The 26,277-nt window shown below is 30.2% G+C and overlaps 1 protein-coding gene across 2 annotated transcripts; it reads right to left on the reverse strand.

Annotated features, from left to right (window-relative positions):
* Positions 1-1,450: 1,450 nt before the first annotated feature.
* On the reverse strand, positions 1,451-26,193 carry LOC134688229 (coiled-coil alpha-helical rod protein 1-like). 2 transcript variants are annotated; one of them, XM_063548726.1, is made up of 20 exons: positions 26,114-26,193; positions 24,705-24,852; positions 23,990-24,029; positions 22,906-23,154; positions 22,120-22,307; positions 21,488-21,623; positions 20,491-20,598; positions 19,649-19,701; positions 18,910-18,997; positions 18,038-18,148; positions 17,392-17,498; positions 14,260-14,372; positions 7,847-7,934; positions 6,974-7,092; positions 6,468-6,538; positions 5,931-6,048; positions 4,724-4,825; positions 3,302-3,453; positions 2,388-2,526; positions 1,451-1,584 (listed from the first exon to the last, which is right to left on the reverse strand). In XM_063548726.1, the coding sequence occupies exons 1-20, from the start codon at positions 26,163-26,165 to the stop codon at positions 1,493-1,495; spliced, it is 2,274 nt and encodes a 757-aa protein (XP_063404796.1). In that variant the 5' UTR covers positions 26,166-26,193; the 3' UTR covers positions 1,451-1,492. The 2 variants fall into 2 exon arrangements, with proteins under 2 accessions (XP_063404796.1, XP_063404794.1); XM_063548724.1 differs by having other exon boundaries at positions 20,482-20,598.
* Between the last annotated feature and the right edge of the window lie 84 nt (positions 26,194-26,277).

The following is a 26,277-nucleotide window of genomic DNA, read 5'->3' on the forward strand; positions in this document are numbered from 1 at the left end:
GGTTTTCAGACTTTGGAACTTGTTTTTTGCAAAATCTATGAAAGACAACAATAGTTTATCTACTTCCAACAGTTTTTCACAGAACAAGAATGTGTCCATGATACACAAACCCCACTCTCACTTTCATCTTTCTATGTTCTGTGAACCCTGAAATTGGGGTCAAAACTCTAATTAAAAAAAGAAAAATCATGTCACAGGGAAAATGTGTAATGGTACTAAGTTTTCAAGTTGATAAGACTTAAACTTCATCAAAAACTACCTTGACAAAACTTTAACCTGAATTGGGACAGATGGATGGATGAACCAAAGGACACACAAACTAGAAAACATAATGCTCCTCTCCTATTGTAGGTGGGGCAAACCAAATTGAACAAGTGCTGTATTTGTGCATCCTCTATTACATATTTGTTTCAAGTAATATTACTATTTTCCAAAATTTACAAAAGACTAGACCAAGTTTGATAACTCCCTACTGTTTTCAATCCAGATCTTAGAGAATTTACAGAATGATTACATCTTTTGAATTTGCACACCTGCTTATGGAATTGTTTAACATTTTTTCCAGACATGTTTAACCCCACCTCATTCTTTATGTGCCTGTCCTAAGTGAGGAGCCTGTAATTCAGTAGTTGTTTTTTCATGTTTCATATTTGTTAATCATAAATTGTTTTGGCCATTAATTTTCTTATTGAATTATTAAAAATGTACATATTTCTCATGTCATGACTAGACTGCAACAGGTATAGGTTTTTTCTCATTGTGAAAGGCGGTACAGTTGCTGGTATTTGCCTACATCCACTTTATTTCAACTTTTGTGAATAGTAGTCTCACTTGCAATCATACCACATCTCCTTACTCCTTACTTTTGTGTTAAAACATTTGTAATTTGTAATTATAATACATGGTTCTGTAGATTTTGAAACCGCAAAACAAAACCTATTTTTAAATAAAGATGGCATACAAATACCTACTCTACCAAAAAAATGTTTCTCAACAAAATCAAATCAATGATGTATCCAATAAGCTTTTCTAATAAACGTTGGTTAACCACAATAAATAGATACAATTGTTCAATATTCTTTAATAAGATACAAAAATAAATAATATATCATAAATCTGTTCAGATCACTAAATTAACAGTCAGTATTTTGTAAAAATAATCCATGAATAAAACATTGAATTACAAACACCAACTGTTACTTCAAGGTCATACAAGTCAATGTGACACGTATAGGAATGTCAAATATAACTTTGAAATAAATAAATTAAATATTTTTGGCCTTGGTCTTTGTAGAAACTCCCATCTAAAAACATTACTGGCAGTATTGTGTATGTTACTCCACACCAATAACTTAAATAAGCTATAAGTTTTTGAAATATTCTATTTCATTTTCACAGAACTAGAAACAGTCAATAGCCTCTATCACATAGATATGAATATGAATCATAGCTGTATAGTTATAAGACTAGTACTATCATGGTTTAAGAATTCTCAGTCCTCATCATCAGAACTAGATAAATCATCCTTCATCACAGCAGATGTCAGAGACTTTAGATCTTCTAATACTGAAGTAATGGGTTCATCTAAAAAAAAAGAATTTAAAACAATTAAGAGATTTTAAAATAAAATGATTTCGTTAACCATTTAACTGCATATTCATTATTTAAGATGGTACATGACATTACGGGGAGATCACTCTGTAAAAATCAGCTGAACGTTATAATCAGGTTCTTTAGTTAAGGAAATGTTAAGCCTCTCAATTCTGATGAAATGTTAGGTTCAAGCTTTTTTTCTTTCTTTTTTTTATTTTTTCAATGGGCCAAAGTAAAATAATATGAAAATTAAAAGAGTCAAATTAATTGAAGTCAAGGTGTTTGGTACCATGTTAATGGAATAATATTAATTGAAGTTTTCTGAATGCTAAATCTACTATAGAATTATTTTCTAAACAATATTACATCTTTTTGTTTTTATTATTTTTGAATTTTAATCAGTAGTTTCTCAATTCCCCAATACACATAACATTAATATAGGTGGAGATTATTCTTGTTATTTCATTTAAAGTATGATTAACATTTTATTTTCTTATTCTGTTGTACATTTCATCAAAATTGTTATTCTCAAATAGCACACACTTAATGACTTGAAGTTTTTTGTTTGCTGTTGTTTTATTTTTGTATTTTGGAAGACATTTTTTTTTCAAATTCCATTGATTGGAAATGGCTGCCATTGATAAACCTCTCAAAAACTTAGGAACAAGTAACTTTCTTAATTTGGTTTCATTGAATTATGAAAGATTAAAAAATCCAGCATAACTACTGACACTGAAAAAAACAGAGATAAATAACATTTCTAAAGTATTTGGACAAATTCCATTTAACATTACCTTTAACAGGTGGAGATAACTCTGGTTTCCTGGGAAGTGATATTTCTGGTTCCTGAGATTCTGACGATTCATCAAACTGGACTGGTTCCCCTCTTGCATTCTTCACTCTCCCTATTAATCCTTCTTGTCTTAATGTGGCCTGAAAAATGTAAGTGTGAATTTCACCGTTAGATATTGTATAATGTAACTTCAGCAATTATTGGGAGGTTTTATTAATGTGAACAATGTCACTTTGTGAACTCCCAATTCTTAAATCTTAAACACATATATGTATGCAGCTTTTCCTGCAATAGCAATAGCTATTCTCAAATTTTAGCCTGTACAAAATCACAATAATAAATGCATGCAATAATTTCTGAATTCACATTTACTAGAAAATGTTCTCCTTATAAATTTTAAGTTTTGAAATTAAAAAATACAATTTAAATCATAGTACTTTTAACATTAAATCTGTAATAAATGTTATCAAATATCAAATACCAAATTTTTACGTCTACATTGAATAACTATTGATAGACAAATTTATGGGTTTTTTTTTTTTTTGGGGGGGGGGGGGGGGGGGGGGGGATTATTTGTTGATATATACATCAAGATGAATATATAAAATAAGAGGACGCAATAGATTGCAAATGAGACAACTACTAACTCGAGTGCACATGACATGGATTTAAACAATATTAGGTCACAAGACAGTCTTAAATGCTATTCCCAGTGAATTTAACCTTTATCAGACTATTTTACTTTACAGAAACATTATGAGGTTTTTATCTCAAAGTGTGTGCTTGTTTATAGGTGTCAGGCTTTTTTGCAGTTTAGAGGAGACTTTTTCTGACTAAACAGTTTGAAATATGGGTAACAATCTCTCTACCCCCTCCCCTCTAGTTTCAGGATTACTATCTCTATCTAGTACATACCATCATAAGATTTCTCTCCGACTCCACTGTTTGTAGTCTCTGTTGTAGTCCTTCTATTTGTCTAGTATAATGTTGTTCTACTGTGTTTAAATGTTCAGTGGCCCTTTCTTTCTCTCTGCCTGTCTGTCTCTCCAGCTGCCTCAATGATACAACTATAGAAAACAATTAAGATATGAATAGTCAATACAACTAACTGCGAAAGGTATAAAATTACTCTTTGGGCTGGTTGAATGTAAAAATTAGATTTTCATTTTCTTATTTAATGGCTGTAGTGGTAGAGAATAGAAATAATTGCTCATGAAATAATAATATTTTTAATTCATGTCAACCCTTAGTTTGATTACAGACCCCAAAAGATTTTATTACCCTTCCAAAATGTTACTCAAGAAATAGTTATAAAAGTGGTAATCGAACTGAGCATGATCAATTGAAAAAAAATTTGTAAGGGTTCCGCGGAACCCAGTGTCTCGCCTACTTTTGCTGTAAATCGCAGGCTCAACAAAATTTGAGGAAAAAAATCAATAAAAATATTCCTCTTGATACTATCTTTTGATTGTAAGAAGCTTCTGTCCATGTTTGGTAAAAATCTAGGATAGTTAATGAATCTACTAAATGTTTTGGAAACTTTAACTGCAGACTGTATGTAATGTTAACTGGAAGAAAAACTAAGTCCATTTAAAAGTAAAATACGGAAAAAATGGATTAATTTTTTTACAAAATTTACTTCTGGATACTATCTTATGATCATCAATAAGCTTCTGTCCAAGTTTGGTACAAACCCAGGATAGTTTGAGAAAGTTATTAAAATTTTAAAAATTTTAACCACAGACTGAATATAATGTTTCCCCGCAGAAAAAACTAAGTCCATTTATAAGTAAAATACGGAAAAATGGAATTTTATTTTCACAAAATTTACTTCTAGATACTATCTTATGATCATAAACAAGCTTCTGTCAAAGTTTGGTAGAAATCCAGTACAGTTTAAGAAAGTTATTAAAATTTCAAAAACTTTAACCACAGAGTGAATATTTGTGGACGCCGCCGACGCCGCCGCCGACGGAAAGTAGGATCGCTTAGTCTCGCTTTTTCGACTAAAGTCGAAGGCTCGACAATAAGGTTAGTGGACTGTGATCATGGGGTATAACCGTTAAAAGACAATATGTGTCAATATAGGGCAGATATTTTCCCATACCCCCTTCATCACATATCAAATTTAATGCCCCTATTTTGAATGAACATGGCTATGTGAAAACATTTAGAGGTTGTATTTTTTTCTTTTCCTCAGTACAATCTTATTTCAAACAGTAAAAATAATTAGTTAACATTTTATGCATCAGACAATGTTGGGTTCTGAATTGTTTTTTTTATTTATTTATGTTTTTCTATACAAGTCATTTTGTTACACTACATGTATTAACCTACCAGCTTTTGTGTGTTCTCTCTTGGCATCATTTAGTTGTCTGTCTAAATCTGCCAGTTGTTCTGCAAATTCTTGTTCTATAATAGTTTTCTGCTCTTCTATCACTATAAAATTAAACACGTAACAATTATATCTTATCAGTACATCTTAAACCAATATTTTAGTACATGATTTTGAAAGTATTATACAGAATGCATATGGCTAAAGAGTACAAATATCTCATGTAATAGAAAAATAAAACTTGGTATCAATCTACGACAAAAAAATATAACATCTCAAGGATAAAAGAAAAGTGACATGATTAAGAGGGTGGGAAATTATCTTCATGAGTAATCATGACAGACAAAATCTGAGTGACCCTTTTGCGAAATTATTGCAGATTTAAATTCCTATTCAAAAGATTCAAAATAACAAAACAAATTTTCATTTACAAATACACGATATTCACATTAAACAATCAAAAACAAAATTGATATTTAAAGTAGCATTATCCTTTACTAAATCTGTAGGTCAAGATATTGATCATATTCTTCAAATAAAAAGAGGATCTTAGCTTATATCATTGAAGGGTGATTCTAGAGTTTGAAAAACCATTTGTAATCTGTTTATTGTTACTTTTCAAGGGTTCCTTTGCAATTTCCCAGACATGACATTGGCTTATGACTTCATGCATTTTCACCATATTGAGAAAAACTTGTATCACTATACTGTGGATGATTACCATACAGAAAGATCAAAGAAAATTGGGAGAAAATAGCAATAACAGTAATTATTACATTGGTTGCAATGAATTACATTGATTTCCCAGTTAGATAAAAACCGATAATTTCACATGTAAAATAAACGTGGTTATTTCACTCTCTGACGTCATACAACAATAGGCGTAGTCAAGACGTCGATAACGTCAGATCAAAACAAATTGTGAATGCGTAGGAAAAAAATATAGTTCCTTACATTTTCTACATTAATTTCATAAAAAAAAGCCATTAGCCAATGTAATAAAAAGTATAACTAATCGCCGTATTTGAACATCAAATATAAGACAACTTGTGACCAAACGCCTCTATAGATTAAACTCGTGCTGCACCCTCGTTTACTCCATGCGTCGTTTGGTCACACGTTGTCTTATTTTTTATATTAAAATACGCCGATTAGTTATACTATAATTACCCTGGTCTGACATGACAGAACATTTAGAATAATAGTTACCTTGGTCTGATGTGACTTGACATTTGCCCAGTTCTATCTTCAGGTTATCTATCTGTTCATTGGCATCCTCTAACTCAATGTTTAATCTATCAACTTCATCTGTGAACTTGTTACATTGCTGGAAAAAAATAGCAATACTACTTCATGAATAAAATGTAATTTGGAGATTGATTAACTTGCTCATATATGTAGTTCAGACTGAATGACTTTATATTTGTGGCATCATAATTGTAGGTGAATCTCACTAAAGGGTGATATAAAAAAGAAGATGATGTATGATTGCCAATGAGACAACTATCCACAAAAGACCAAAATGACACAAACATTAACAACTATAGGTAACCGTATGGCCTTCAACAATGAGCAAAGCCCATACCGCATGGTCAGCTATAAAAGGCCCTGATAAGACAATATAAAACAATTCAAGCGAGAAAACTAACGGCCTTATTTATGTGAAAAATGTTTACCATAATTTGACAAAACTAATGAGATTTACTATTATTATTAGAAAAAAAAATAAAAAGTAAATAAAAGTACCTGTGATTTTCCTTGGAGATCCATTTCTAATTCTTCTATCGTTTCTCTTAAATTCTTTATCTCTTCATCCTCTGAAATATTTGATAAAAATAGTATAGCTATAATTTTTCAATATATTACTCACAATTACTGTGTACATGTATTAAGAAAAAGCTCATGGAATCAGTTATTTATGGAGAACATTTTCTGAATACAACATTTCCTTTACATAAACAAACCAATCATAATGGACATTATGGACTTTCAGTTTACAAGTTTGAGTAAATATATAAAACTAAAGCTAATTTAGATACTGTATTGTTGATAATTGTATTCTTAGGATGAATATAAAAATGTAAAATTTTCAGTAATCGCTCTATTAAAATTGTAAATATTTTTTTTATTGAAAAGTAATTTCAAGACAAAATGAGCCATATAATTTTCTTCATTAATCACTATCGCATTGCACAATAATAATCAAACTTCTTAATTAGCCCCAAGTTATCTTATTCATAACTTTAACTTACTTTGAACAGTTGCAGCTGTATGCCTTTCTGTCCATGTCTCAGAATCTTGTTTTAGTTGTGCCACAACTCTATCTCTCTCCTCTGTGACTCTTTCTAACTCTCTTCTTAAAATTGATGAACTAAAATACAATTTTATAGACTTTATATGTATATGTACAGTCAATCAACCTGCATCAACATCAGATGGCCACATTCAAAACTGATGTTTATAACATGTAAAAAATAAAATCACTCAAAGGAAAATTCAAAACAGAAAGTCCCTAATCAAATGTCAAAATCAGAAGCTCAAACACATCAAACAAATGGACAACAACTGTCATATTCCTGACTTGGTACAGACATTTTCTTAAGTAGAAAATAGTGGCTTTAACCATGTTTTATAGCTAGCTTAGCCTCTCACTTTTATGACAGTCTTATAAAATTCCATAATATTGTGAGATCTCCACTGCATGAATCTTATGGGTTTGGCAATGGTCGAAAGTTATATAAAGCATATTTAAACTAAACATATTTTGCAACATTTACACATTGTGTACAGTTATTAGTGTTTTTGGTTTTCCAGTAAGTATTGGTCTATCTACAGACTTGGCATATTCTGAACTAATTTTATTCTATTTTTTACTTTTAAAAAACAACTACTGTCCATCTATAGTTCAGACTGATTTAACAATTGCAGTATGTTATACACATCTAATATTCACAATGGACTTGAATTATCTGTTATTGACAAGAAATTATTTAAGCAGTCTATCTACAATTAACAGTCGACTTCATCTGTTTACTGCTTTTTGGTTGGATTGATGTCTCTTTGACACATTCCTTATTTCCACTCTCAATTTTATTAACAGGTTTTATGTAATCTGTAAGACCTACTCATCCTGTACATCTGTTAACTGTAACAGTGGCTCTGTTTTATCCTCCCTATGTAACTGGGACATGGCTTTTTTTCTGGCAAACAAACCTAAAATAGAAAGTTTTTAATATTATCAGTCAGTGTAGTGGATTTTGCAGATCTTTTAAAAAGTTTTTAAAACCATGTTATTCCATTTAATAGGATAATCGTAACTGAACTTTGTACTACCATAGTCCATAGTGAAATTCATCATGAAATATTGATAATGATGATAAAACTAAAACCAATTCATATGCCATATATCCTCAGAATTCCCTCACATAGTTTTTAGTTACTTGCAGTATATAAATGAGATGATGGCTGATCTTTGATAATCTTATTCAAATTCATTCATAACTTTTGACAATATAGATCAAAACACCCATTAGATGTCTTTAGGTATTATGGGTCAAAGGGCTTCTGTCTCGTTGGCATATATTCCTCCTCTCTTTTAAATTCATATCTTAAGCATTCTTTAAAACTAAAAGATTTCAATGTTGTTCAACCTTGAGTATTCTCTGAAGTGTTTTATGGTATGTTGTGTTTTTTTCTATGTTTTTCTTCTTTTTAGTCATGGTACAGCTTGTTTTTTTGTTGTTCATTTACTGTTTTTGTTTTATCATTTGATATCTTATCAATAATTTTTAAAAAGTTTTGATTAACAGACAGAAAACTATTTGTACCCTTATATTACTAGATTAAAATTCATTATTTTCAGAGTTATTTTTTCCTTTTCACATTCTCAAAAAGGATCTCAATATACAACCTTACATTTTAACTATCACAGAATTATTTTTTCTCAGATTGGATAGAAAACTTAATAGAACTAACATTAAAAAAACTAATTTAAGCCAAAATGGTCATCTGACATTTTCAAATCAAATGAAAAAATAATTATTATGGAATATTTAGGAAACATGTACTATTTTGAGCAATACTTATCAATGTTAAACTATTATTTAATGTATTTTTAATGTTATTTTAGATATGGCCATCATTGTTTTTCCATTAAAAATTTATAGAAACCAAGAACATTAAATGTGACTCAAATGAAATAGGTGATGAGTACCATTACATATTCAATTACACAATCACTTTTATTATTGTATACTAATTGTATACTTACTTCACTGAAACAATATGTTTCTGATAATAAAATATTAATTTTCAATTTCATTTTTAAAAATTGTTATATTGTAAAATGTATCTTATTTAAAAATAAGTAGTTACATTAAAAAAAAAAAAAATCTAAAAATTAAAAAATGAACAAGTAAAACTTAAAAAATCATTTGGTATAGCAATAAAATGTTTTTTTCTTTATAAAAATCAAATTGAATGTGCATGATAGTTTTGAATTGGACTTGTTATTGTGGGCTTGAGGTAATCAATGTATTCTGACATGAGAACAGGTAAATCAGATATGAACAGTGTCAAAGTAAAGAGTGACCCAATTACCTGTTTCTAACAGGTCTATAGAATTCCATTTAAACAAATCAACACCTATCACAGTGACAGAATTCTTTAAATTAAAGAGTTTAGTAGGAATTATTGCATGTCTTCATATATTTAATTTGTAAGTCCTGCTGTGACAAAAACTTAGCAAATTAACTTTATTCTTTTCACTGATAGGACCCCCACAAGAATGGTTAGCACATCATCAAAATTGTCAAACATATTCATTTATATAAATAAACATTTTTACAATTACAATGTTATAAAAAATAAGTTTTTCACAGAAAACATCTGCTGTACTGTTGAAATACCAAGGATTATTGTGATAAACTGTAAACTATTTGTTACACCATGACAATAGAGAGAGCATTTCCAGCGTTTAAACTTTCTTTTGATTTACGTGGGACAATCAACAGAAAATCTTACAAATACAAAGTTGCCGACCAGGAAAAGTTAAATACTACAAACATGTTTGAGTATGATCAAAACTGGACTTATAAAAGGAAAACATCTACACCAATTAAAGAAAGACTGACTGATTTAAATAAGAAGAAAGGATCCAATTTAGCAAGTAAGCTGAAAATAATCAACTCTAAAATTCCAATGTTTAGAAAAGAAAAGCAAGACTTCCATGTAGGAAAAAGTGTGAATCAATATTTTCATGAGAATATGGACAGAAGACAAGCAGAAAAACAATCTCGACCTATACAAACAATGATGGAATGTTCTGTGATTCCGACAAATGATTATAACAGAGTTTCTGTAAATCAAATGACAAATTTTGTTTTTCCGGGACAAGTTGTGAAACATGTTTCAATGCAGATGACCATATGGACAAATCAATTAAATCGTTTGAAGAAAAAGACAGAAAGGCTGAGGGAAAAAGATGCTGAACTGAAAAAGAAATATGAAGATATGAGACAGAGAGCAAAGCGTGTCCTGTCTGACGATGAAGAAAACAGTAATACTGATGTATCTCCAACAAAACGTGCTAGACTTGATGAAGTTACTAAAGATTTACAAAACTGTAAAATTAGGTCAAAAGTGTCTAGGAAACCTTCAAGAATTCCAAGACCAAGAAACAATTTATTTTCTTATTCGAAAGCTAGAACATTGTTTGATAAATATACAACTAAAGACAAAATGTCAGTTGGCAAGGAATCTAATGTAAGTTTTAATACTTCTTGTTCAGATTTTATATTTTCCTTCATGAAGAATGGCAAAAAATGTACATTTTGTTAACTCCTATTTGCTGTTCCTTTGTTTATTATTTTATTATTTTGTTTGTTATGTTTTAAGTTATTAATGCAGTAAAATTATGAAAAAAACATTGTTTTGTTATGTTTGTTATGATCATTTTCTGTATAATTTTAAAATTGTTTTACAGTCAATTTATTTGATTGTTAAGATTCGTGAGATATCAGTGTGACTTTTCTTCATGTGGAATTTAATACAGAATTTTACCACATGTAGTTGTACATATATCATAACCTCAATGATTTTCACTATTGGATAGTACAACTACCCACACCAACCACCAACAATCTACTCCAACCAAAACATGCATACAGCCCTACAGTGACCTATAGTATGTGTCATTTGGTCTATTATGGAGAGTTGTCTCATTGGCAATCATACCACATCTTCCTTTTATGTTAATTCCAATAAACAACACATGATCCAGATAGCGAACTTGATACTGACACAAAATAAGATGGCAAAACATATACACAATAATTGAGAATGGAAAGGGGGACTGTGTCAAAAGAAAACACTTTGTCAGAAATATACATGCATATGGCATTGTACAATGAAAAATAATAGAGATGTGGTATGACTGCCAATGAGATAATGTTCCATAGACAAAAGGATAAAGATGGGAACAATTATAGATCAACATGCGTATTAATGTTTTATGTATGTGCTGTATGTGCCTGCTGCAGGAACCTGTAAATTGGTGGTTGTCATTGTAGCAGTATATCATATTTATTTTCAGTTTATTATTTTGTACATAAATATGGCTCTTAGTTTTCTGGTTTGAATTGTTTTACATCTGTCATCTTTGGGCTTTTAATAGCTGGCTAACAGTATGACCTTTGCTCATTGTTCAAGGCTGTACAGTGATCTTTAATTGTAAATTTCTGTGTCAATTGATCTCTTGTGGAGAGTTGTTTCATTGGCAATCATACCATATTTTTTTTTATAAATGTTTTATGTCTCTATGACAATTACTTCCCACTGAAGATGTGTAACTGAGATAAGTTCTTGTATAATTAATTTTTTATCATTAATACTGAAACTGCTGTTATCCAACTTTCCTATGGTTTAGGATACCTATCAATATTCTAAGTTTATTTATTAAACTTGAACCTACATCATTCAGCATGTATTTACAGCAAAGTATAAATAAAATAAGATGTAGGAGACGAAGTTGTAGATAACTTTTCTATGGTTAGCAAACTGAGATATTACAATTAAGGGCTTCCACACTTCAGCTTGGACTCATTGCAATTTTCCTTAAATTAATTTTGCATTGCCTGACCAGAAATTAAAATCAAGCTGAATTTCTTAGTATGGCATTGTTCTTTAAACTAGAGGCTCTCAAGAGCCTGTGTCGCTCACCTTGGTTTATTTGCATATTAAACAATGGACACAGATAAATTCATAACAAAATTGTGTTTTGGTGATGGTGATGTGTTTGCAGATCTTACTTTACTGGACATTCTTGTTGCTACAATTAGCTCTATCTATAATGAAGTGACCCAGTAATTACAGTGGAAAATATTTTCTAAAAATCTACCAAAAATTTATGAAAAATGAAAAAAATTGACTATAAAGGGCAATAACTCCAAAAGAGGTCAACTGACCATATCAGTCGTGTTGACTTATTTGTAAATCTTACTTTGCTGAACATTATTGCTGTTTACTGTTTATCTCTATCTATAATATTATTCAAGATAATAACCAAAAAACGCAAAATTCATTTAAAATTACTAATTCAGGGGCAGCAACCCAATAACCAGTAGTTAGATTCATCTGAAACTTTCAGGGCAGATAGATCTTCACCTGATAAACAATCTAAATTCATGCCAGTTTTGCTCTATATGCTTTGGTTTTTGAGTTACAAGCCAAAAACTGCATTTTACCCCTATGTTCTATTTTTAGCCATGGTGGCCATCTTGGTTGGTTGACCGGGTCAACCGACACAATTTCTAAACTAGATACCCCAATGATGATTATGGGCAAGTTGGGTTTAATTTGGCCCAGTAGTTTCAGAGGAGAAGATTTTTGTAAAAGATTACTAAGATTTACGAAAAATGGTTAAAACTTGACTATAAAGGGCAATAACTCCTAAAGGGGTCAACTGACCATTTTGGTCATGTTGACTTATTTATAAATCTTATTTTGCTGAACATTTTTGCCTTTTACAGTTTATCTCTATCTATATAACTATTCAAGATAATAACCAAAAACAGCAAAATTTTCTTAAAATTATCAATTCAGGGGCAGCAACCCAACAACGGGTTGTTCGATTCATCTGAAATTTTTACAGCAGTTAGATCTTGACCTAATAAACAATTGTACCCCTTGTCAGATTTGCTCTAATTGCTTTGGTTTTTGAGTTATTAGCCAAAAACTGCATTTTACCCCTATGTTCTACTTTTAGCCATGGCGGCCATCTTGGATGGTTGACCGGGTCACCGGACACAATTTTTAAACTAGATACCCTAATGATGATTGTGGCCAAGTTTGGTTTGATTTGGCCCAGTAGTTTCAGAGGAGAAGATTTTTGTAAAAGTTAACGCAGGACGACGCCGGACGACGACGGACGCCGGACGCAAAGTGATGAGAAAAGCTCACTTGGCCCTTCGGGCCAGGTGAGCTAAAAAAGAGGGACAGTCAAACTCTTAGATTGAAAATAAACTGACAATGCCATGGATAGAAATAAAAAGACAAACACTGAAACAGACAAATAATAGTACAGAAGACAAAACATAGAAAACTAAAGACTAAGCAAACACGAACCCCACTAAAAACTGGGGGTGATCTCAGGTGCTCTGGAAGGGTCAGCAGATGATGCTCCACATGTTGCGCACGTCATGTTGCTTATGTTATTAAAAATCTGGTAAAAAGTCTAATTCAATAGGTCACAATCATGAAAAAGGAAGGGTCTTGGAAAAATGTTGTAGTTACGACATAAGGAACAAATTCTATTCTATCTGTGAAACCCTTATTCCATAACAATCAACCAACTCGTGATGGCATTTGTACAATTTACAAAGGAATGAGTGCATATTCACCATTTGGAACTCTTGGTTTAATAGCTTCCTTGTGAGCAGCAATTATCTAACAAGGAAAAATCATGATAGAAAATATAAGCTTGGAAATATTGTATCAATTGGGAGATAGCCTGGGTGTTTTATGCCATCTTGCATTGTAAAATAGTAAAAAACAAACTAAAATTAAATGTGCAAATTTTGATAGAAGAATTTAATTCATTCCTGTGACTTTATACCTAAATGAGGAAAAAATTGTGTTTTATCATATTTTGTGACCTTTTTTACAAATATTTTTTTATTTGATTAAATTTTTCAACTGTGTCATTCAGGAGGGGGAAATATACTCAGATAATATAACTGTTATACTGCAATGCCTTATGAATTTACCTTTTCTGTTTTGTAGCAAACAAATAAGTCTTAAAATGCTCAGGTTTAAATTTCTTTCTTACACACAAAATTGTTTTTCCTGAATAATCTTAAGAAATCTGACAGTTTTGGTGATCCAAAATTTTTTTTAAAAGTATGGTGACCCATACTTGTTACTATATCATTGAAAAAGTCATGACATAATCTACATTTTGGCAAATAATACAAATATGTATATGGATTTTAATTTAGATCCCAATCTACCTTCATAATTCAACCACCAATAACAATTGTACCTTGCAACATTTCAACACGACCACTGGCAAAACTGATTCTCTGGCCATATGTTTTCATGGTGCTGAATACTGTATTGAGTACACTATAGGATTCTTCTAGTTTTCCACATACACTGAAAATAAAATCAAAAGCAAATATACAAAATGAACAAACAAATATTTTTGAGATATATTCATTGAAACTTTTAAGGATGAATTTACAGACAATCAGACAAATATTATTTAAACAATACCTACATATTAAGTCAAGGGTGAAAAATTAGAAGAAACAAGAATGTGTCCCTAGTACATGGATGCCCTACTCTCATTATAATTTCCATGTTCAGTGGACCATAAAATTTAGGGTCAAAACTTTAATTTGGAATTGAAATTAGAAAGATCATATCATAGGGAACTTGTGTGCTAAGTTTCAAGTTGATGTGACTTCAACTTCATCAATACCTACTGTGACCAAAAACTTAAAAAACAACTTTATCCTGAACTTTGCACTATAATTTTATATGTTCAGTGGACCATGAAATTGGGGCTAAAACTTTAATTTGGCATAAAAATTAGAAAGATCATATCATGGGGAACTGACTGAAATTTGCTATATCGAGATACTTGGTGAGGAAGGTTTAACTGCTTAAGTTTTGCTTCAGAAAATAATATTTTAAAATATTGAAAAGAACAGCAAAATTGAATCTTGTCATGAGGAATTCTAGAAACTCTCACTGATGTCAATAAACTGTTCTTATGGAGAAGTAAATAAGAACTAAAGACTACAAGGACAAAACATAAAAGAAAGAGATCCTTAGTGCTGCTCCTGCTATTAATAAAATATTGAAATAAGAATTGTAAGTGCACTCACTTAAGTGACACCCTGACAATTGTTTTTTTCCCCAGTATATTAAAGAAAATAAATTGATTATCTCCCCTTTTAAATGCTTGCTCACAATTATGTGCCATTACAAACATCCTCAATTAGATGTTCTCAAAGATAATAAACTGTTATGTGAAACATAGAGAGATAAGCTAACCAGATGCTCCGCAGGGCGTAGCTTTATACGACCGCAGAGGTTGAACCCTGAACAGTTGGGGCAAGTATGGACACAACATTCAAGCTGGATTCAGCTCTAAATTTGGATTGTGATTAAATAGTTGACACAGCATAGGTTTCTGACACAGAATGAATGTGTTCTAATGAACTTAAAATTTTTGTTTTCTCTTAGAGTAATTCACTATGCTGTTGAATATTAATCCTCTCAAAAAAATGTTTGAAGAAATTTTCTTTTTATTTATGAAATTTCAAATGAGAAAAATTGAACCCAATTTTTTAATCACATCCCCCTCTCCCTTATTCCAAAACTAATCTCAATTAAAATTTTCTAATGGAGTTTGCAACAATAACTACTCATTTAAATACATCATAAAATATTAAGATGTAAAAAAACTGCTTGTTATCACTGCATGGTAAAGATTATTTAAATTTATCAGTTGGTAGTAAAAAGTGAATATACATTGTATATTGTATATAACAAAGATTTAAGTTGATTCTGGACAAAAAAAGATAACTCCAATTAAAAAAAATTCTTGCAATAAGATATTTCTTGCTTACTATTCTGGACAAAGAAAGATAACTCTAATTAAAAAAAAAAATTGCTATTTCACAATATTGTGAAATTAGATATTTCTTGCCATTGCACAATACTGTGCAATTGAAAAGACTTGCTATTGCACAATATTTAATATAATAATTTTAGATCCTGATTTGGACCAACTTGAAAACTGGGCCCATAATCAAAAATCTAAGTACATGTTTAGATTCAGCATATCAAAGAGGCCCAAGGATTTAATTTTTGTTAAAATCAAACTTAGTTTAATTATGGACCCTTTAGACCTTAATGTAGGCCAATTTGAAAATGGGACCAAAAATGAAGAATCTACATACACAGTTAGATTTGGCATATCAAAGAACCCCATTTATTCAATTTTTGATGAAATCAAATAAAGTTTAATTTTGGACCCAGATTTGGACCAACTTGAAAACTGGACCAATAATCAAGAATCTAAGTACATTTTTAGATTCAACATATCAAAGAACCCAACCGATTCATTTTTTGTCAAAATCAAACTAAGTTTAATTTTGGACCCTTTGGACCTTAATGTAGACCAATTTGAAAACATGACCAAAAGTTAAGAATCTACATACACAGTTAGATTCGGCATATCAAAGAACCCCAATTATTCAATTTTGATGAAATCAATCAAAGTTTAATTTTGGACCCTTTGGGCCCCTTTTTCCTAAACTGTTGGGACCAAAACTCCCAAAATCAATACCAACCTTCCTTTTATGGTCATAAACCTTGTGTTAAAATTTCATAGATTTCTATTAACGTTATGTTGCGAAAACCAAGAAAAATGCTTATTTGGGTCCCTTTTTGGCCCCTTATTCCTAAACTGTTGGGACCTAAACTCCCAAAATCAATACCAATCTTCCTTTTGTGGTCATAAACATTGTGTTTAAAATTCATTGATTTCTATTTACTTAAACTAAAGTTATTGTGCGAAAACCAAGAACAATGCTTATTTGGGCCCTTTTTTGGCCCCTTATTCCTAAACTGTTGAAACCAAAACTCCCAAAATCAATCCCAACCTTTCTATTGTGGTCATAAACCTTGTGTCAAAATTTCATAGATTTCTATTAACTTAAACTAAAGTTATAGTGCGAAAACCAAGAAAATGCTTATTTGGGCCTTTTTTGGCCCCTATTTCCTTAAATGTTGGGACCAAAACTCCCAAAATCAATACCAACCTTCCTTTTATGGTCATATACCTTGTGTTAAAATTTCATAGATTTCTATTCACTTTTACTAAAATTAGAGTGCGAAAACTAAAAGTATTCAGACGCCGCCGACGCCGACGACAACGACGACGACGCCAACGTGATAGCAATATACGACGAAATTTTTTTCAAAATTTGCGGTCGTATAAAAATGAATACCACAGAATAAACCCTTAAAAATACACATAACTTCTTCAAATGTATAATGAACTCAAAATTCAGTGTAATTCACTATATGCTATAAAAACAATGTTAAAACAGATAATAAGACTTTTAAAACAAAAACACTTAAAATAAAAAATCCCAACCTTTTACAGAAGTGTTGTAATTGTTCTGCTGATTGCCTGTTCTCTGTCAACCTGTCATCCAATAGTAACGCCATCTGCTGGGCTTGTATCACCTCATGTTGTAATTTCTACACCAAAATAAACTTCCTCAATTACAAATGAAACAAAATACCTTTTTAAAATACATGTATTACAAGCTTTTGTTTTTCTACTGCAAAAGCAAAATATCTAACAACTGAATTCTTGTCTAAACACCAAAGCTAATATTAACCCCTCAATTTGCTTCTTAAATGAGTTCTCTAAAGGTTTAAACATTTTGGTTGCCTTTTTGTAGAAATTTCATTGAACATAACATATACACTTTACCTAATTATTATATACCTTCATGTAGGGATGCTTAAAAAATCTTCTTTACCTTATAATTTTTTACTTCTATGTTTAGCCTCTTCTCCAGGGGCCAGTTAGGCTCCCCAAAATAATTTTTGTCTTACCATTTGAGAGGGTAGACATAGAATTCAAAGCAAAATATAATAATATTCTGTATGATAATTATATTCACACAGTCAAAAATCTGGTTGGATGAATGTTAAGTTTAGTCTGTGCATGTCTAGTTGAGCCTGTTTGTCAGATATTGAATTGAAAAATTAAAAAAATACTTTTAATTTACCTTATTATTGTTAACCTCCATGTCTAGTTGAGCCTGTTTATCAGACATAGCATGAGATAAAACATTCATTTGGTTGTTAGCTGATACTAATCTGTTCTCTAAATCACCAACCTTCAACAAAGGAATAATTTTTATTTTCAATAAAAAATATCATTTTACTTGAAGACGCTATTTTTAATATCATATCAATAAAATATTTTTACTGTTATTGTTAGATTTAAGGTTTTTTTTGCATTGAATATGGTCTTGAAACTTGAACTTTTTTATTCAAGTGAAGAATGTGTAAATTTGCAGTATTTCATCAGATGTTCATGAAAATTTAATTTAGAGATGAAGGTTCATAGCGTAATATTTCATCTCTAAAATTATTATTATAGAACTATAATTACATTAGATGTATGTTTCATTATAATACTTTATTCTGATTGGCTAACTGCACATCACACGTTATTCCGTAAGCAGTTGCATTGCTCAATACAACTTTTCATTCATGATAACATGTGGTCCAACAATAAAGTGCACAGGTGAATTAAATAAAAAAAAATACATAAAATTCGTGTTTTTATGATCATCGCTAAAAAAATGTAATTATAAGTATTGAATGCTTCTTTTTGTAACTACATAGGGTTGTAAAAGCGTTGACCGTGCGCACATTTTTAGAATGAAGGGCTTCCGCGCTTCATACAAAATGTATTTCCGTCAACGCTTTTACACCCCAATAAATTTACAAAAAGAAGCATTCAATCTTTAACTGCAATTCCCTAGATTTTGAAGTTACATGTAACAAAAAAGGTTCATGCGCTAAAAGTTATGCTGTATGAAGCAATGTAACAAAGTATTGTCATCAAATCTTGGTTCTAACAAAGAGTTACCTTTCCTTTCCAGTTTTGTTCATCCTTATGTTTTATAATAGCAGCAGATTTTTGTTGAACCATTAATGCAAATACTTTTTCCCTCCACCTATTCATTTTAAATAAAAATATGTATTAGTCTGTGTCATAACTTTCAATAAAGTATATTTCTTGAAACAGTCAACTTTCATGAATTCTGACTACCAACAGTGTTACTAAGATACTTAAAATGAGGGCATCTTGAACTTGAGAACAAAAGTCCTTTTTGATGTAAATTATAAAAAAATTAACAGGAAGAATATTTAGTATCACAAAATGGTAAATATCAATTGTTTTAATTTGTAATCTCACTTATAAAAATTGATAATTTACGTCCTTCTGGATTGTCAACAAAAATGGTTGAAATTTGTACAAAAGGAAATGTGTGAATTGTTTATATCTGTTTTGCATTAAAATTTTCTTCAAATTGACAGCTTCCTCGTTTAATTTTTATTTAGGTAAACTTTGTTCCATTTGAAAGAGTCTACCTCTAATTATTAAACTTTCATATGAAATAATATTTAGAACAAGCTTAAGTTATCACAAAACAAGGGGGAGATTACGCATGCATATTTACACATTAAATCAAATAATATCTAGTTCAAAACTGAAAATTGTTCTGAAGTTTGAAGTCTCCACTTTCATTGAAGGTCTGGTATATAATACTAATTAGAGTGAGCATGAATTAGGTAAAAAGCTCTGATGAACAATCCATACATACCTTGTCAATAATAAATTCTCCTGTTTGTTTTTGTCTGATTTGTCTTGTGAAACCTATAAGAAGATCAAATCTTTACTAAATATCTAAAATTCAACAGCATCTTGTAAATCATTAATTTATACAAACATATATAATTTATAAACTACACTTACAATAAAGACATATTTTTTTAACTCTATAGGTTAAAAGCAATCAGTTTTGCCAAATGTATGTAGTCAATTTCACTGAACTTTTTGGGCATTTTCTCAATTTATGGGTATTGTACACAATTGTCAGAGTTGCATATTATCACTTACAGAAGATCGATGCAGGTTTTAGAATAATTGGTCAGCTAGAGATTGTACTAAATTCATACAGACTATTTATAGACACACATAATCAAAAGGTTTTCAGTGTGAAGGTGCAAAACATCAGTTTAAAGTCCTAAGAAAGTATCTAGTTAAAGGCAAGGAAAATCTGGAGAGGTAAACATAAATAAGTCATTTCACGTCTGAGATAATAATGCCAAATTCATTAATATCACCACCATCTATATGATAAATATAGATTCTTACATTGGTACCAGTGGATTATCGGATTTATCCAATTGAGATAGTTGAATTATCAATTTTAAAGTCCGAGCCGCCGCGGCGAGGACTTTAAAATTTATAATTTAACTATAGAGAAATATTGTTATTTTTCATTTACCAACAACAGAAAAATTTGTGAAAAATCAAAAACATGATAAAAACATAAATGACCCATAATACTACTGTAGATACATGTATGATTCAGACATTAAATTTCATGGATTTAAAGCCTGAATATATTATAGTAATTTAAACATAACAAACTATTCCTACCCTTGATACTTCAGTTTCCTGTGTCCTCAGAATTTCATTCAGAGAGGAAAATCTGATATTTAACAGCTGTAAATTTGACTGAATATTTTCTTTATCCACTGCTAATATCTATAAAATATGAAACAAAACATGAAACATAACTGGTATAATATTTTTAATTTAGAATTGTTTTATGCATTATGAACAGTTATTGAAGAATGTAACTTAAAATAACTTTAGTAAGTACTTCTTTCTTTCTTGTGTTTTTCTTCATTACTTCAAATTAATTGACATAAACAATAAAAAAAAATATCCCAACACTGCAAGGCAAGGCTTCATTAAAATATTTTGTCATAATAAATATATCAGAATCATCTTATAATATATTTTGGCAAAGTAAAGTCTTGCAGTGTCAGGAATCTTGTATGAACCCTTTGTTTCTTAATTCTGATGTAGTTATAATATAGGGTTATTGCATGAATATTGGGGAATATTGTCCAGAGTAGAAATTTATATTGCACGAGCTTGTGAGTATATGTTCTACGAGGGACAATATTCCCCAATATTCATGCAATTACCCTTTTATTGTATAGCAATATAATATTTTAAAGTAAAAATTATTTTAAACCAGATTTTGTTGTTGATGACGTCATGAGTTTTCAAGATTTATTGCACTAGTGCAATAATGGAATTTATTGCAAGCTAACTTTTGGTTACTTTCTGTGGGAAATATTATATTGCTATACAATAAAATTGTTTGACTGCATATCTTACTTTGGATTCATTTATTTTTCGTGGGTATCAATTTTCGTGGATTGAAGAATAATTGCCTTTTCCTGGATATTTGATTTCCTGGTTTGGACAAAGTTTGCGTACAAGCTTGAAGAAACTTTTGTATTTGTGAACATTGAACTTTGTGGTCCATTAGTATTAACATATTCCACGAAAAATTCAAGGAATAATTAAATATTTTTTAATTCAGATACATATTTAATTATTTGTATCAAAAGTTAACTACCTCCAGTTTGTTTTCTAATGTTTCTTTCTCCTTTCTCCACACTTCAGCAGGTTTTGGGCCTTTTTCTGTATCACCAATATAATTTTTTAACTGCATAATCTGTTTATTTTGGTTTTCTATGTTATTTGTTAAAGTTCTGAAGGAAAAAAAGAATCAATAACTCAATTTCATAGTAGCACAGAAAGTTTCTTAAAATTGGGAATGTTCTATAATGAACATGGACATTTCCAAATTTCAAATTTTTTGTTGGAATATTAACTCAAGTTTTCATTGAAAAATGGAAACAAAAAATAGACTACTTTCAACTTTGTCCACGGCTCTAGATCGTCAATAATTAATGTAACAAATTCAAAACTACATAGATGTTTGGCATTTCTTTATCAAGTGATCAGAACTAAGCGGATCGTTCATAAAGCTTTCAAAAACAAACAATCTAAGGATATTGATAAGCGTACATGTCCCTTCTGCTGACAGCTGTATCCAGAGATAAACAATCTTCTGTTTCACAGTTTGACATTTTGGGGCTATTAGAGTTACACTACACTGTTACACTATTGTTTTTTCTGTTGTTAAAAGCTGTATATACCTGCAGATAAAATATCTTCAAAATATATGATCAGTATATATCTTACTTAATTTCTAACTGTAATCTGGAAGTGTTTTCTAAGGCCTCTTCTCTTTCTCTCTCCAGATCTGACTCTAGCTGTCTGATTCTATCTTTAGATCTTGTAGATACAGATGATAACTGATCCTCTAATGTTTGAATCTGATTATACAAAGTCTCTACCTCTCTTTGGTGTTCTGAACTCAGTCTATCAACCTATAATCATATACAAGTATTTATTATAAACTGAGGAAAGATAGTTCTGCATATGTAACAATATAAGAGTAGCTATAAAATAATCCTGGTAAAATAAATGTTTATAAATGCCTTTTGAATGTATTCAGTATGTTGCAATGGTACATGTACATAAATTATATACATATCACTAAATGGTCTTTTTCATATAGACTCGATTATCATCCCTCAACTGACATCAAACTCTTGTTTAATAGCTCAGCCTGATATGAGACTCTGAGGATGAAAACCATAATTCTTCTGTATTCATAAAGGAATCCACTCCATAATACACCATTTGACCACTTGATAAAAGATGTTAGTACAATATTTATCTCAGTGATTATACCACCAGGTTCTACTTTGTATGATTTAATGGAAATATGGTGCAAGTAGATGTACTGTATTGAAATTTTGGATCCTTGTGTGAAATAAGAAAAGAGGGGCAACATATATAAACTGCTGTTATTGTAATATAAAATAGATAAGTAAAAAAAAATATTCAAGAAGCAAAATTAATTGTAGTCATTTTCATGTGAACAGTATATCAAAATATTTAACTAATTTACCAACACTTTACCTGAGAATCATATCTATCCTCCCTGGACTTTAAGTCTGCCTCTAAGATAGCTATTGTCTGTATATTCTTCCTCTCACTGGCTGTTGTTTGTCTTTCTATCTCAGTTATCTCCTCCTTATGAACACATTTCAGCTGTCTTATTTCATTTCTTAACTCAGCTATTTCTGAAGCCTGCTTTGTTATTAGTTCATCAATATATTTTCTGTCTTCTTTAGCATTGTACCTGCATTCTTCTCGTGGACTTTTGGCCTGAAATATATATTTTCTTTACATTTAATTCAGTCTCCCATCAGCTTCTGCCCTTATTATTGTACTGCAGTAAATTTTGTGTCATTTCAATTTGGGAGATTTTTTAACAAAAGAAAAGTAATGTTTAGCAAATTCCCAAGTAATTCATGAATATCTTTTTTAAATGGTGCATTATTTTTTAATACACACATTTTTGATTTAAAGAAAAAGTCCAGCACAACTATTGTGTTGCCTGAATATTATGTGTTGGTAATACAATTGAGAAAAAAAAATGAAAAAATTTGTAAGGGTTATGCGGAGCCCAGTGTTTCGCCTACTTTTGCTGTTAATCGCAGGCTCAACAAAAATGAGGAAAAAAATTAATAATAATATTCCTCTTGATACTATCTTTTGATTGAAAGAAGATCTGTCCAAGTTTGATAAAAATCCAGGATAGTTTATGAATCTTATAAATGTTTTAAAAACTTTAACTGCAGACTGTATGTAATGTTCCTGCAGAAAAACTAAGTCTATTTATAAGTTAAATGCGGAAAAATTGATTTTTTTTTTTTACAAAATAAACAAGCCTCTGTCCAAGTTTGGTAGAAATCCAGGATAGTTTAAAGAAAGTTATTAAAATTTCAAAAACTTTAACCAGAGTGAATACTTGTGGACACCGCCACTGCTGACGGAATGTAGGATTGCTATGTCTCGCTTATTCGTAAAAAAAAATCACTTTGAGCAGGTAAAAACACTTCTAAATTTTTTTAATGAAAGCTGCACATTTGAATATACTTGAACATTTTTCAAAACATATGACCTTAATAATTGAGACTTGTACCATTACATTACTTACAACTTGTGTGGGCACAAATATTGGCTTATTTTGTTCTTCCCTGAAAAAGACAAAAAGTAATATCATTGTGTCAATATCCTGAACATCCAGTTTGAAATATTCAAAAAAAGTTCAAGTTGCATTCGTCATGTTCATATCTATTTTTCATTAAACAGGTATAAAGCAAATGTTTATAAAAAGTGCTATAATATTGACAATAATTTTTTCAGATTATTTTTTGCCAAGTAAACATGGTAAATGACTTCATCTAGTATCATTTCTTTTAATGTATATATGCAGAAATTATGAATATTAAAATGATTTAAACAAATATACACGAAAAAATCTTCCAATTAAAGGTAGAATTACTGAATTATGAAGTGTAAATGTATTTATTCTGATGGCATTTCAAACCCAAATGTTGTTGTCATTATAGCATGGTTATAGGTACATTGTACATGTACATGTTGATCAGCAATTTCATTGGTTTTTCTATTTTTCAGAACAGCATAATGTGCATACAGTTATGTATTCTACTATCCATCAAGGATATACTGTTGATAACTATGTCTTCACATTTTTTTGTAACTTTGTATGTTGTTACATCTTTTCTATGGAAAATCTATGCATTTCTTTTACAATTAGTCTTTGGAATCTTTTTTATTTCTTTTACACAATTTATTGAATGGAAGATATACATTTCTGCAGTCTAAATCAATATTCAATTGAATTCTACCTCAATTTTTGGTTTTCCAGTTTTAAGTTCATGACATCTGTTGTTGCCCTAGCTAGCTCTTTCCAAGCATCATCTTTCCCTATATCTTGGAATGCTGATGGAGGTAATAAATCTATCTTTTCTTTCTGTCCAGTCATTATTGTTGGTACTGCAAAATAAATACACATATGAGTATGCAATTGTTAAATTTTTGAAATAAATATGTGTGCTATTATGAATTTATCCTTTTATCATTTCTTCATAAAATTGAATTATTGAACTTATAACATTGTTAAAACTATTAGTTACAGAATGGTTCTGGCATCTTTCTGCATGACCATTAGTTTTATTATTTGATATCACGGAATGATAAATAGTAGATTTAATCTAGAAATGAATTTAACCTTAATCACAAATTTTAGGTGGCGCAGACTTCAACAGAGCAGGTTTTGCTGAAAAGTTATTTAAAACATGTAAAATCTAATTAGTTCTAAAAATTTAGTATTATTTTTGTTGTAAGAATAAGGTTTATTAAATTATGTTGAAACTGTGTGTTTGGCTTTCATGGCTATGGGTATAAACTATTTAGCAGTAAAAAGTTGCATCTGTCCAACATTGTACAAAGCAAATCTAAGTATGTTTGCCCTGGTACCTGTTCACCCTAATACTTGTTTCTAGGGTTAATTCGTCCTAATTTTTATTTTTTCAATTATTGTTTTATTGCAGAATGTTCACTATTTGAACAGAGTATACATGGTATATTAAAGTTTGTTTCAAAATGGCAGTATGAATCCTTATCATCACTGTTCATGTTTTACAATTCGTACATGATTGTTTTTTTACTCATTCCAAGCTGACTTGTTATCAAAACAAAATGTGGTTTTATTATTAATCTATTTAAGACAATTATGATAATAGATTACCACAAAAATCAGTGAGAATTATTATTTAATATGAACAATTGATTGTTCCAAAACAACAAGTATTTTCAAGAAGTTAGAGAATTTATACTATATCAATATCTGAGTAAATTTAAGAAAACTTCAACCGTTCAATAACCGTAATACTAATATTTTTAAATAAATGTAAGCAGAAAGAATCCAGGGTGAATGGGTGAGCGAACTTGTGGTGAACGGACGCAGGGTGAATAGGTTATTGGGCGAATGGACCCAATACCGTCCAAAGCCTCCCCTTAATTTACTAACTTTAGAAAAATGTAGTAACATGTATATTTAATCAAAGTGTTCCTACAAATACAATTGTAAAATATCTGAATTTATAACAGGTCCAAACATGACTTCGGTATAAAACGAAGTTATTCTGGTTTATTTCCTTAATATTTGTTCATTAAATGTATATGAATTAAAAAACAAGTATCTTAAATAAATATAATAAGGTTCGTTTTAACTGCTTCAGCCCATTATAGCTACCTGGTGGTTTAACTGAAAGAAAATGTGACGGAGTGTTCAAATTCTCCGCCATACTTGAATGCGAAAATGCGGTTGTAAACAAAATAAAATTCTCTATTAAAAGATATGGGTCACTATCTAATAAATTAACGCAAATATTTAGTTTGATACTTTAAATCAACATA

The sequence above is a fragment of the Mytilus trossulus genome, chromosome 10, assembly GCF_036588685.1.
Source record: "Mytilus trossulus isolate FHL-02 chromosome 10, PNRI_Mtr1.1.1.hap1, whole genome shotgun sequence".
Lineage (NCBI taxonomy): Eukaryota > Metazoa > Mollusca > Bivalvia > Mytilida > Mytilidae > Mytilus > Mytilus trossulus.

Bases quoted from the DNA above. Each gene is read 5' to 3' on its own strand.
- LOC134688229 (XM_063548724.1), bottom strand. From the start codon at position 26,165: ATGGCGGAGAATTTGAACACTCCGTCACATTTTCTTTCAGTTAAACCA. The intron at 21,624-22,119 runs GTAAGATATATA...TTTTTCCTTCAG, and splicing joins AGATTACAGTTAGAAATTAA to AACTTTAACAAATAACATAG. The intron at 6,539-6,973 runs GTAAGTTAAAGT...CAAATATTTCAG, and splicing joins TACAGCTGCAACTGTTCAAA to AGGATGAAGAGATAAAGAAT.